This window comes from Papaver somniferum, unplaced genomic scaffold (genome assembly GCF_003573695.1).
Source record: "Papaver somniferum cultivar HN1 unplaced genomic scaffold, ASM357369v1 unplaced-scaffold_21, whole genome shotgun sequence".
NCBI classification, from domain to species: Eukaryota; Viridiplantae; Streptophyta; class Magnoliopsida; order Ranunculales; family Papaveraceae; genus Papaver; species Papaver somniferum.
Genome location: NW_020631041.1, coordinates 6,878,263 through 6,892,325, shown reverse-complemented (window position 1 = coordinate 6,892,325; position 14,063 = coordinate 6,878,263). Strand labels below are relative to the sequence as shown.

General features: G+C 34.3%; 1 protein-coding gene across 1 annotated transcript; it reads left to right on the top strand.

Moving 5' to 3' along the window:
- Nucleotides 1–377: 377 nt before the first annotated feature.
- On the top strand, nt 378–2,734 carry LOC113339769 (protein phosphatase 2C 51-like). Its single transcript, XM_026584992.1, has 3 exons — nt 378–1,392; nt 1,697–1,802; nt 2,243–2,734. The coding sequence occupies exons 1-3, from the start codon at nt 478–480 to the stop codon at nt 2,560–2,562; spliced, it is 1,341 nt and encodes a 446-aa protein (XP_026440777.1). The 5' UTR covers nt 378–477; the 3' UTR covers nt 2,563–2,734.
- The last annotated feature ends 11,329 nt before the right edge of the window (nt 2,735–14,063 follow it).

Below are 14,063 nucleotides of genomic sequence, written 5' to 3'. Positions count from 1 at the left end.
CGTATGTTACCAAAAAATGGAAGAATCATCATCCATCTCTAAGCTCCACGACACAATTATTTACGAGAAATCATCGCCACGTTACTATGAGTTTACATGGACCCCACATTTCCATCGGAAAGAAAAAATATCTCTCTTCATTATTCCCGCCAAAAATATTGTAAACACGTGTCTACCAGATTCGATCCTTAACCGTCCACGTCTCAGCCATAAAATCATCGAAATCGGCTACCAGTAAATCTTCGCCACACTTTTATCACAGGTGTCGAATCCATCGAAAATCACCTTTTCAATCCAACGGTGTATAATCATCCGACGTAACTAGATATTCAGAGATTTGGAATTTCGTTGTCAAATTTTTTGAATACTACTGTCAATCAATCAATGTCCTTAGGTCCTCCCTGCTTATAATCATACCAAGATATTTTGAGGTTTTGATAATAACTGTGAAAATTCAGGGTTCAAGATTCAAAAACCATGATAACAGGAAATGAAATGGAAGTGGATCATCCAGTGAAAGTTGAAGATATTTGCTTTACCAAATCAAGACACGCTCGTAGAAAAAGATTAGAGATCAACCGGTTGAAGTCAACATACCCTTCTGATGATCATGATCATGTTGAAGATACAACAAGTTGTGGGATGGGAATGATGAAGAGAAATATGAAGATGAAACTTGGGTTTTGTGGTGGTATTAATTACAACAAGGTAGTACCAGCTTGTGATGGAAATATTATTGATCAAACAACACAAACCGATCATCATGATCATGATAAGAGGGATGGATTGTGCTTGCCGTCGATTTCATTACTTGGAGCATCAAAAAACGATGTACCAAGAAAACCAATGGTTGGGATGTTAGTAAATACAGTCGGTGGTAGTGATGATTTTGGAAGAGATGGTTTGAGGTGCAACTCCCATGGTTCTGTATCTGTATGTGGTAGAAGAAGAGAGATGGAAGATACTGTTACTATAATACCAGGATTAGTATCTTCGTTAAATATTAACCGTCAGTTTAATCATGATTGTGGATTTAACGTTGATGATGGGGATATGGAAATGAAATACGATTTTTATGCGGTGTATGATGGACATGGTGGATCCGGAGTAGCTAACGTATGTAGAGATCAGTTACACAGAGTACTTGTGAATGAGATTGAATCATGTGATGGTGATGAGATTGATTGGGAGAATGTTATGGTGAGTTGCTTCATGAAGATGGATGATGCAGTTAGTGGAGAAGGAGTTGAAAATGAAGAGATCAAATCAATAGGATCGACGGCTGTGGTTTCTTTGATTAGTACTGATCAGATTATTGTTGCCAATTGTGGTGATTCAAGGGCTGTGTTGTCTCGTGGTGGTACAGCTATTCCTCTGTCCCAGGATCACAGGGTAAACTTTTCTCTATGGCCCTTTTTCTTTTCTTTTCTTTTTATTAGTCGTTACGTGTATTTGGTGTCATATGAACATGCATGGATAGATTAGATAGATTTGATTGGAATATTTTGTGTACCTATTTTAGGCGGTTTGGTAATAGAAGTGTACATTTCATTGTGTTTTTTCTTTTTGATCGGTCGATAAGAATCAGATTTAACGTCGGTTTCAAGAGATTAATTCCAGGGTACTATGAAAAAAAGAAGTGGTCAGTTTCGAATTACTCTGGCCAGAATAGGGTTGTTGATTAATTTTTGTACAGCCTGACAGGACTGATGAGATGGAGAGAGTAGAAGCAGCCGGAGGAAGGGTTATTAATTGGAATGGTTATCGTGTACTCGGCGTGCTTGCTACTTCTAGATCTATTGGTACGTAATTACAATCAAATTTTGTTGACCATATATAATCATAGTATTACCAGGTCGTGCATGTCCATGTTGTGTGTATGTTTAAATGGAAATGGTGTACGTCTTTTACCGACCCAGGATCTGGAAACCATTTTTCTGTTTGAAATTGGAGTCAAATATCACGGATCGAATTTTCATTTGTCAAGTGTTCTTTCGGAAAACAATCTAATTTATTTGTTTTTGTACCTTTCATGGGCGTATAGAATTTTAGAGCGATTTGATTCTTTGAGTGGATTTATGAGGATGTTCAACATTTTGGGTGTACTTCTGTAATGCATCTGCTCAGCTGAGCACTCGGGTTTTGAAACCCGCCACTTCGCGTTATGTTTGTATGAACAACCATTGTCCAAGAAGTCTTTATAATATGTTATGTGGATATCTGACGGTTTCTTGATGTGCAGGTGATCACTACCTCAAACCATATGTCATATCTGTCCCAGAAGTCACCATAACCTCAAGAACCGAAAGTGACGAGTTTGTGATATTGGCTAGTGATGGTTTATGGGATGTTATGTCAAATGATATGGCTTGCAACGTAGCAAGGAAATGTCTCGAAGGTAGGATAGCAAGAAAGTTTGCATCATCGGCTTCGCCGTCATCTTCCGATCATACAAGTAATGCTGCACTCGCTGCGGCAGTTCTAGCTGAACTTGCAATGGCCAAGGGAAGTAAAGATAATATCAGTGTAGTGGTAGTCGAGTTGAAGAAACTAAACAGATAACTAAATATATATAGTAAATTTAGTACTGATTAGCATAGGATTATATATAGTTTTGTCTAGGTACTTGCCTTCTCTGTTGTTTATGTCGTCTTCTGCTATTTCCTTTTTTTACCAAGTTTTTCCATAATTGTATTAAAAACAAATGAGTGTACAGTGAACTTTTTATCTGGCATTGTTGATTTTGTCCTGTGGTCCTGTAGTCGTGTAGATATATGCCTGTGTCAGCCTGTGCTTCTCGGAGAAAGATGGCGGCAAAGTCACCTAACCAGGGGTATAGCCTATTTCTAAAAGTATTTTTTTTTTTTGATATTTTACAAAACAGAGAAACGTTCCTGAAAAATTCTGTCCGGTAACCATGAGTTTTTTGATATGGTGGTTCAAACGAAGTTTATAAATATAGATATTATCTTCAAAACTCATATTTTATCTGAATTAAGGTTTGTGAGATGTGATGTATTATGTGATTGGAAAATTACTGTGTCCGTGGTCAGAGTATAAACGAAGTTTGTGACATGAAATTGAAAAGAAACATGGCTACCAGACGCATGCGGATGAACACAAGTCTTCCAAAGCTGACAAAGACGAACACGCATGCGGATGAACACAAGTCTTCCAAAGCTGACAAAGACGAGAACATCAAACAAACCTATAAGCGTAGTCTTCATAAGAAAGGTATGTTTCGTAAAACTGAATGCGGCATTACTTTAATTAAGGGTGATTGTATATTTGTAAAATTCCTGGCCATACGGCAGTAAATTGTAAGCAACATAAAACCTTAATAAGTAGAAAGTTAATGCTAATTTAGTTGAAACAAATTAGAACGAGTTCATTGACATGATGTCGAAAGTTATTTTAATAACCAATGTGAGAGACTGGTGGGTGGACTCTGGAGCCACTAAGTATGTTTGTTGAAACAAAGACATGTTCACCTCTTATCAGAGGATAAAGGATGTCGAGAAACTCTATATGAGTAACTCATCTGCGACAGAGGTTGCATAAAAGGGAAAGGTCAAGCATAAGCTCATATCTGTAATATTCTTACACTGAATGAAGTTTTCATGTTTCGAGCATATGAAAGAATCTTGTATCTTGTTCTCTTGAAGATGGTAAAAGATTGAAGATCTAAATGTGGAAAACTTGTTATAACTAAGGGCATTGATTTTTTAGACAACAGTTATAGGAGTTAGGGTCTATATAAGTTTAAAGGAAAATCTGATGAAGTGAACATAGTTGATTCTAATGCTTTCTTTTGTGTGTCTTTGAATGTTTTGCATGGTAGACTTGGAACCGTAAAATTATAATTCAATGCATAAACTGCCTAGCATACGCTACGTACCCAAATTTAGTTTGGATCTTGAACACAAAAGTGAGATGTATATGCTATAAAATCTTTTAGCACAAATGTTCATAGTAATTCTAAGCCCTTAGAATTAATTCAGTTAGGCCTAGTTGACATGAGTTCAACCCAAAACCACTATGGTAAAAGATGGTTTATAACTTTCGTGGATGATTGTGCGAGGTACTATTTTGTATACTTTCTTAGGGATAAGGATGATGCCTTAGAAGCCTTAAGATGTATAAACTTGAAGTTCAAAACCAATTAGAAGCCTTGAACATAACAACTGTATCCTTAAGAAGATGATAATTGCCATGTTTATTAGTTCAGGATTACCTGCGGCCTTGTGGGAGGAGGCAGTCCTCTTAACTAGTATATCCTGAATATAGTACCCTTAAGGATCAGATTAAACTCCATATGATTTATGGAAAGGTAGATGACCTTCTTATGAATACGTCAAAGTGTGGGGGTGTTTGACTAAGATTGTCATTCCTCTTTCTAAAAGAACTAGATAGAAACCAAAAATGTTGATTGTGTCTTCATATAGGGTATGCTGAGTATACTTCTACATATAGATTTTTGGTTGTGCGTCCTGATTTTTCATACTTTGGTGTGATTTTTCTGACTTTGTTGTGAATACTATTACATAATCTATGGATGCTGAGTTCTTTGAACATGTTTATTCTTAAACCTGTACCTCACTAAAGATGTATTATTGATCCCCTAGATTTATTTTCAAATATTCAGAACTTATCTTAATGGAAGATGAAGTTAAGGTTGAGCCTAAGAGAAGTAAAACAATTAGACTTGAGACTTCTTATGAAGCCGACTTCATTCCTAGCTTAGTCTAATCCCTAGACTTGTAAAGAAGCCTTGATATCTACTGAAACACCATTCTGGTAAGAAGTTTCATTTAGTGAAATGGACTCAGTCCGTCGGAACCTGACTTGGAAAGTTTATAGTTTACCTCTAGAGAGTAAGACCATGAGATGTAAATGAGTCTTTAAGAGGAAACATTAGGTATATGGATTTGTGGAAAAATATTAGGCTAAGTTGGTAGCTAAAGGCTATAAACTAAAAGAAGGTGTATATTTCCTTGATTCTTATTCACATGTGACGAGATTTACTTCCGTTGAGATGCTAATTGTTATTGCTGTCATAAACAAATTAGAGATACATCAGATGGATGTTAAGACAGCTTTTTCTAAAATCGTGAATTAGATAAAGCAATTTACATATACCAACCTGAGGACTTTGTAGTGAAAGGTTATGATGACAAAGTTTGTAAGTTGAACAAAATTTTGTATGGTTTATAAAATAAGCACGTAAACAGTGACATGGAAAATTTGATCATGTGATATTGTGTAGTGGATTTAAGTTAATGAATATGACAAGTATATTTACAAGTAACTTTTTAAGGATGCATGTGTGATTATATGCTTGTATGTTGATGATATGCTTATACTTGATACAAACATAGATGTGATTAATTCAATTAAAAACATGCGCTGAATGAGAACGTTGACTTGAAAGACTTAGGCCCTGTTGATGTAATCTTAGGGATGAGGATTAAAAAATAATCTAACATATGTAGTCTTAGTCATTCTCATTATGTTGAATTTGTGCTTAAGAGATACAATCAAAGTGATTGTAAAGCCTGCTTGTACTCCGTACGATTATTCTTGTAGACTCAAGAAAAAAGGGTAATGGAGTATCTTAACTTGAATACTCAAGGGTTATAGGATGTCTGATGAATTTAATGAACTGTAAGAGTCCTGACATTGCCTATATTATGAGTAAGTTTAAGTAGATATAATTGTAGTCCAGAGCAATAGCATTCAGATGCACTGAGTAGAGTATTATGGTACCTAAAATACTATATTACCTTTTATTTGATTTATCAAAGGTATCTTGCTGTCCTTGAGAGACTTTGTGATGTAAACTGGATAGTTGACTCAGATGAGTCTAAGTCTACGAGTGGATATGTTTCACTCTAGCATGAGGTTTTGTTTTTGGAAGATTTACAAACAAACATATATTGCTCAATTCATTATGGAATCTGAGAGTATTGAGTTAGATAAAGCGCGAGAGGGGGAAGAGTGCCTAAGATGATTTTTAGAAGACATTCCTCTCTGGCATAGGACTGTGCCAGCTATATCTATAGCTTGTGTTAGCCAAGCTATAATAGCTAAAGCTGAAAATAACTAATCTCAATCGGTGTTATTTCCATTGATAGGATAAAGTCCAAGGAGAATATCGCGCAACCTTTGACGAAAGGTTTATTCCAAGAGATAGTTAGAAATGCATCGAGGGGGAAGGGGGTTAAGCTCATAAATTAAACTTGCCATGAAGGATACTCAACCTTGCTGACTGGAGATCCCAAGATCAAGGTTTCAAATGAGACAACTAATTTGTGGTGGGTAAAGGTAAACACTATCAAAGAATTTTATTCTCTGTCCCTCCCCTATGATGTAGACGTGATAGTGTGACTGCATGTGAAGGATGACTTTTAAGAAGTCTTAATGAGTTCTATTGTTTCAATTTAAGATTGATGTGGGGTGTAGCAGTAACACTCTTTATGGAAACTCACCAATCTGAATGAGGAAGTGGGCTGCTTCCTATGATAATATGAACTTTGATTCTCTAGAGCATTATGAGAAACAAGATATGTCCAGGGCCAAATTGGACAAAACGGCACGAGCTTGGCAGCAACCTTGGAGATATCACCCGTGGTTGTTATCGCGAATTACATCAAATGCTAGCAGTTTAAGACATAGTTCACTGCCTCTAGCAAGTAATTCCGGTAATATGTCACTAAGAAAAGGTTCAAGACCTCATGGACACCTCTCCCTAAAATGGTATTTCCTGCGCTTTTTATGTGATTTTCGTTTTGATGGTTTTGGTATTACTAGAACTTAGGACCTAAAGGTCACTAAGGGTTCACCAATTCATGCTTTTTCACTTTGGTGAAAGATACCTATAGTCTCATCATGTGATAACTAAAGATGAAAGCTCTCAATACTATTATGATTTGTGCAATCCATAGTATGACCCTGGGGTCAACACACTTTTCTGTGAGGGAGAGGAGGTAGAAATGACTTGTATGATTTCGACACTTGCACGATCAGTCTGTTTGGATCGTGAGATTGGGATGTTGATTTACCAAGATCTATCTGTGTTTTCAGGTTTTATTGAGTTTTCATTCATGTGGGGGATTGTTGGAAAACGATTAATAAAAAATAATTTTTTAAAGTTTCAATAAAAAATTATAATTTATTGTTTTCTTTTGGGAATGAAACTTATTAGTCTCACATTGTGGAGTTTCCAATTTTTAGTAGTTTTAAGAAACTATATAAACCTTTTAGACTCACATCGGGGAGTTTTTCTTCTTAAGTTGTATTTGTCAATTATATGAACAAATTCACTACTTTTGTAAAATCTATGGGAAAGGGGTTGCTCTGTATTTAGAGGGACCACTAAGGGAAATAACATTCTATTTTGTTTTCTCAAGTGTACGAGATTTTCCTTTATGGTTTTTTCGGAGTTGCCAAGCTCAAGTTGAGCATCTACTACATATGTTAGTAGTAGGTGTAGTAGGGTATTTTATCCTGGAGATATCCGTCCTGTGAGGGCTATAACATCACTCTTGAGTGTAGCCGGGCGCTAATGTTTTAAGAGCAACGTGTTGAACACGTGACTCACTCTGTTTTTCCAAAGTTTTGCCTCGTTGCTGTTGCGAAGATATGGGTAGCTCATCCGTTTCATCAAATCGATCACTTCCATTATAAATGAGCTAAGTATCAATAAATGAGAATTTCTTAGATTTCACACTCAAGAAACAATCGTTTCCTCGTACGACATGATGTCCTAAAATGAAGACGTGATTTCGATTTAGAAAAAAATAATTGATTCTAAAATGCACCAATATCTAACTCTTATGACTTATATCAAACACTAGAGGTGGTTGACTGAGATGCGTAAACTTTTATCTTTGATACGCCAAATCACGTTTTATCCATGTTGATTTCGTAAGAATATATAATAGCACCGGCCAAACACTCAAAACGAATTTAATTTTGGTTGCACCAAAATAATCACATGCATTATGATATCAAATAAATAGTTCATGAACCAACCGTTCAAGTATTTCGCATAAGACACAGAAAACGTGTTAATGATATCAATAAACAAGTTGCCATTTGGTGGAATCTCTAAAGGAAGAAGGAATGACAGGCTAGAAATCAAGATATTTGAAACGTGTTATCATTTCAGTTGATTACTTTTGTTACAATGTGTTATTAACATTAACATTTTTTAGTGATGTTTTGTCCTCAGACATTATTGGCTCCTACTTCTGTTTGGTTGTAATGATATTTTTGCCTCTGTTTTATTTTTATTTTTATTTTAATTTGGGCAAATTAAAAAAGTAACCAGCTTCCAAACCCCTATTTAATAAACCGGCCAGTTTTTTAGGCGTTATATAAAGTGGCCTTTCTGTTACTTTTGACACCGGGGTCCAACAAATTGGTCAAAGGTGTTGATTAAGTCGGTTGTTCATGCTAAAATGTCCATCATATCCTTACAAAACCGTAAAGGTAAAAGAACCAACCAAACGTTGCTTCTTCTTCGTTAACACGATCTGCTCTTGCCTTTACCACCAAAAAACAATTAGCTTACCAGTGACAAAAAAATCTTCAAGGATAACAGTACTTAAGGTTGTTGTTCGATTAGTTTAAAAGGTTAGTCTCTTCTTTTCTCTTTTATATAGTTCTTAACTGTTCATATCTGAAATTGTTGCGTTGAAATTTTTTCAAAACTTTTTGTGAAAATTAGGGTTTGTTCTTCAACAAAAATGGATTTTTTTCTTGCAAAATCTAAACCGATGTCAATTTGGTTGATAGACTTACTATCAACACATCCCGTTTTACAAACCCATTTAAAAGAAATTGAAAACATTAAGTACCAAATACTTTTCCTTGATTTGGGCAATTTTTCTTTGTGAACAGAACTTATTGGAACTGATTTATGATGTTTGACGAAGGGAATCGAGATGGTTTCTGATTCGAATGTGCTAAGGAAATATTGGTACGAAACAGTAGAAGAATGGGTTGTTTTTGGATTGGAAATGTTAGGTTTTGAGTTTTGTTACAGAACAATGGGATTTGAAGTTTGAGAAATCGGTGAAGGAATTGGGTTATTGCGGCTGAATTACAGTGAAGATTGATGAATTTTTTCAGTGATTTATTTGAGAACGACGTTTCAGTTTTTTTTTTGGGGTTTGATTTTGTTAACTTGGCATCATAACAGAGATTGTATTTGTTCTTCATGTCGATTTTGTATTGAATTTTGGTGGAACTAATTAGAGATTCTCAGTTGATAAATCAATTTATTTTCGTATGGGTTAATTTTTGTTATTTGGTTGACTAGGGTTCTTGAAGTTGATTATTGGGGTTCAATTTGGGGAAGAACATGTTACAGTGGAAGATGAACAGGTTTTGGTATTGTGTTACTAGGTCCGACCTAGTGAGTTGAGAGGGGTATAAATGTCATTTTCTAAGTAAGATAACAAAATGTAGGCAGTGAACTACCGTTACCTGTTTTTTTGGAAAAAACGGGATGAAAATGTCAAACTCGGCCAGTTTGTATAATGATTTGAATAAACGGTCGCTTTCTTAAATATACTTGAAAAAGTTGGTCACTTTATTAAAAAGCCCATATTTTAATAGAAGGAAGTAATATAGAATTAGAGGAAAAACATTACATTGTTTTGATTATATAGAATATTTAAGCAATCTTTTTTCTAAATTTATCCCAACATCTAGAGTCGATATACATGTCTGCATATCTATTAAGGTACTTAGCTGAATTGTCCCCTAAACTTCACGTGTTAAAAAGAAGAAGATATAAAAAAGAAGATAAGATATTGAAACACATCTATCAAACTTCACGTGTTAACAAGGACACATATTAGAACACATTAGCCAATAATATGTTGTGGTTGGATAAGATACGTAACTTCTTTTTGTCACTGATACCCCAAATCACGTTTCAGTCATGTCAATTTCGTGAGAGCACCGTCGACGACCAAACACCCAAAATGATTTTGATTCGATTGCACCTAAATGATCACATGCATGCAATATAATCACATCAAATACGTACTGTATATAATACATGACTCACACACAAACCAACAGTTATCGTAAATCCTAATGTTGGTAATGGGAGATAATCCATTAATTCATGTTATACCAATGAGATTTTCCTTTATTAGGTTGCATATAAGTATGTCTAGTTTACTCAGTTGTCTCTATGTGTGATACCCAAATCCAGATTAAGACGTTGTGGATAACTACTACAAGAAAGATGTTTTAGTGAATTTCTACAAGATCTCGGAGAAAACTAAGCAAGAGATAAACTTGTAATGAGCAAAAAATATCACTAGGTTACCTGTGCTCAAGGAAAACCGAAAAAGCACACCAGGGGCCGGCGTAGCAAGGGACTAAGCCAGGCTATAGACGTCCCTGTTTTGGCCCATTTTTGTTTATGTAAGAAATTTTTTAAAATTAGTTTCAGCCCTATTATATCAATGATTAGCTAGTCCAAATAACGTTTAGCATTAATTAATCCAAATAATTAGCTCAGTATCGAGTTATCTTGTTTAAAAGATGAGATTTTATTCATCTCATCCGTTTACTTCTCCATGTTCTGGTTCATAAAGTATATTTTTTTCCACTCTAATTAGTATATTTTTTTCCACTCTAATTATTATTAGTTTTGTGCATTTCATCTTTTACTCCCTCTGTCCATTTTTATCTGTCCTAATTTTTACTTTGGTATGTTCGTTCTGTTTATAGACATACTTTCCCCGTAAACTATCAAATATAGCCTTTCTTTTTTATAATTATAAAATCATTTTTAATATAAACTTAATTCAAAATCATAAATATCATCATCATTTATAAGGAAAAAATCCATTCAATATTTTTTTATATTAATTCCCTTTCATTTTTTAAATAAAAACATTTATGGGTAGTTACAAAATTCCTAATACTTCTATTTATACTTAGAATTTTCAACACTAATAATTTTAATTTTGATAATAACGTAATATTAAATAGGCTAGTCAAGGGCTTGTCATGACATTTTATAAGATTTTCTTAAAATCTTGACAATGTCAAAGTGGACTCTTAATTTAGGACGGAGGGAGTATTTCATAGATGTACTCCAGTTAACCACCAATCGAACAATTTGTTCAAAATAATTTGCCATAGCCTTCGCCCGCATTACCAGCTAGTCGGGTTCCATCCCCCTGTGGATATTTCTGGGTCCGTCCCTGAAGCACACTCAAAAAAACTGTCAGACCGTAATTAAACACAAAACATAAAATTGGTCAATTAATCCAATAACGATAATTCCTGGATGAAAATGGTCGGGATGTAAACAGTTTTATTCGACCCATTTTCAAATACTTTTTCTTATTTTTAATTTACATCCGGATGCATCCAGTTTCATCCTTTCTCTTTTTTAAATTTAAGCCAGGATGAATCCAGTTTCATTCTTGCTATTTTTTCGGTGTCCGTTTCATTCATACTAATTTTTACTCGTCCATTTGAACCATGTTTTAGAATTATTTAGACAAATGACCCATTACTACTCGGCCTTAAGAGTCTCGAGACATGTTGATATATATTCTGGATCTAACGTCTCTGTGGCTCATCCCCATGCATAAGTTTCTTTGTGGATTTTCCATCTTATCTGGCTTGATATGGAGAAAAGAGAATCCATTCAAGAGCAAGTATATAGGCTTGAGGATGTTTATATATTGAACAATTTCAAAAGCAACGAAAATTAACTAGGTAAAGTGGATTAAAAGCCAATGTCATTATTGATTTTGAATCAGTCGGGAACTATTTTGTAAACTAAAAATCAGATCAGAGACTTTCCCGTTTCTATGCTGATCAATCGAGTAAAATTGGTAGTGGTTAGTGTTCAAGTTAGTTTTCTTTCTTCTTATTAAATGGGTTTAGGCCTAATAAAAAATGCATTACACCACCATTTTATTAGTTTTACTACGTTGCTTGTGGTGTTCCAAAATATAAATGATATGGAAGACGTGTCTCGTCCATGTTCGAATGAGGTACGATTCATAATGAATTCTGATAGAAAAATGTGTAAAATCAGACAGACAAGATGTTGAAACTACCAAACTTTATGAATTGCCAGAACATTACACTGCAAAAAAGACATCACATTATACGAGTTCAATAAACGAACGGTACGACTAACGCATGAATATTATACGAATTTGTAATGCGCCAAATCACGTTCATTCATGTCAGTTTCGTGAACAAATACAATGGCACCGGGCAAACGCCAAACTGATTTTGGTTACACCAAAATAATATTGCACCAAAATAGAACCCAACCGTCGAGTGTATGATATACGATTCGAATGTCGTTATAATACTTTTGATTTTCATTTCTTGCAGATGTAATTTTGTTTCACTACACTGGCTATAAATAAATCATGACTATAGTCCCTTTTGGGATTGCTTTTTTTTTCCTACAAAAGCACTTTCTAACTAACTCGTAACAAACCTTTTAAGGAAAATAGCGTTTGGTAAACGTTTTTCAAAGTGTTTTTCTCCAAAAGCACTTCTATTTTAGGCCAATTTTTAGAAGCTAACCATGAGTAGCTTTTAAAAGCTGTAAAAGCAGAAGTTGTGGACCCACTCAATTTTTATTAATTGATTCTCTACTTTAATCTTGTTATTATATTAAAACGACAAAATCCACCCTTAAATATTTATTTCATATATAATTGTTTCACTAATCAAATTTTATTATTTTTTGTTATAAAATAATAATTACAACAACAATAATAATAATAATAATAATAGTATTTAAAGGTAAAAATTAAAAATCAAACAAAAATTAAAATACGAATAAGAACTATCATTGTTTTTTTAATCTTTATTTAAATAATATTCAAAATAAAAAATATATTTTATTATTAATAGATGTAATATAAAATGAATTTCTAAATCATGTTTATTTTCGTCATTAGCCACATCATAAGGACTTCAATATGATAAATTACCAAACAGAATTTACAGTTTGTTGGTTCCATGACACTTAACATATTATAGTTTACCAAACGTCTGACTACTTTATTTTTAAAGCACAACACAACAACGCATAACACTGCATAACAGAAAAGCACTTTTGTAAAACTCACAATAATAAATAAATCTAGTTTATTTGTTGGATCCATGTGACATATGAATGCAGATTAATACGCACGGTGACTTCTCCTAACCCATAATGACTTCTCCTAACCCATAATGACTGCAATAGAAACTTCATGAAGAATTTCAATGAGATCTTAGAGAAAACTAAGAAATAGATAATGTTCGATCAATTAGCTATTGGGTAACTCGGAGATATGAAACAGAGCCGGCCATGCCGTTTTGCTATTCTAAAGAAAACCTAAAAAATGTTTCCCCGTTTCATGGATTAAGAACATTTATTTTTATTTTCGAAAAAGTCGCTAACCTTGTTACATTGTAGAAACCCGGTTTAGGAAATCGGAAACCTTACATAGGTTTTTCAAGATCTCAACACATTCATAAAAGTTGTAGTATCTCCATCAAGTCTTGCCTATCAAAACTATCCTATCAGACCTAAAACCAGTTTCAAAGGACCTTCTCTCTCGCAAAGAAGAGGACCAAACAATTAGGGCCAAACTGATTTTGAAAACATAACCAATATGTATCAAAGTACAAGGCCATGACTGGATCAAGTCCAACCCAATGTTCAGAAAATGTAAATAACATGAACTGGATTTTTTAAAGTTTAGATTGGCTAATGCAATCAATATAACAGTGACCCAACCAGTAGTAACAGTAGAAAAAAAAGTGTCCGAAGTGTCTCAAATGGTAACCAAAGTGTCTCAAATAATGGTGGAAATTTGAATCGGTCTTTAAATGTCTGTATTGAAATGAATCGGGCTGACTCAGCACTGGAGATGCTGTAACAATTGTAGTTGAAGTTGATGATTATCTTGGACGAGTTAATGCTATCTTTTTCTTCGTTACAAATATTAAAACAAGTAAACCTAAGGCTAAAACAAGCAAGGCTGAACTACTAACCTTCCATACTT

Bases quoted from the DNA above. Each gene is read 5' to 3' on its own strand.
- LOC113339769 (XM_026584992.1), top strand. From the start codon at position 478: ATGATAACAGGAAATGAAATGGAAGTGGATCATCCAGTGAAAGTTGAA. The intron at 1,393-1,696 runs GTAAACTTTTCT...ATTTTTGTACAG, and splicing joins CTCTGTCCCAGGATCACAGG to CCTGACAGGACTGATGAGAT. The intron at 1,803-2,242 runs GTACGTAATTAC...CTTGATGTGCAG, and splicing joins TGCTACTTCTAGATCTATTG to GTGATCACTACCTCAAACCA.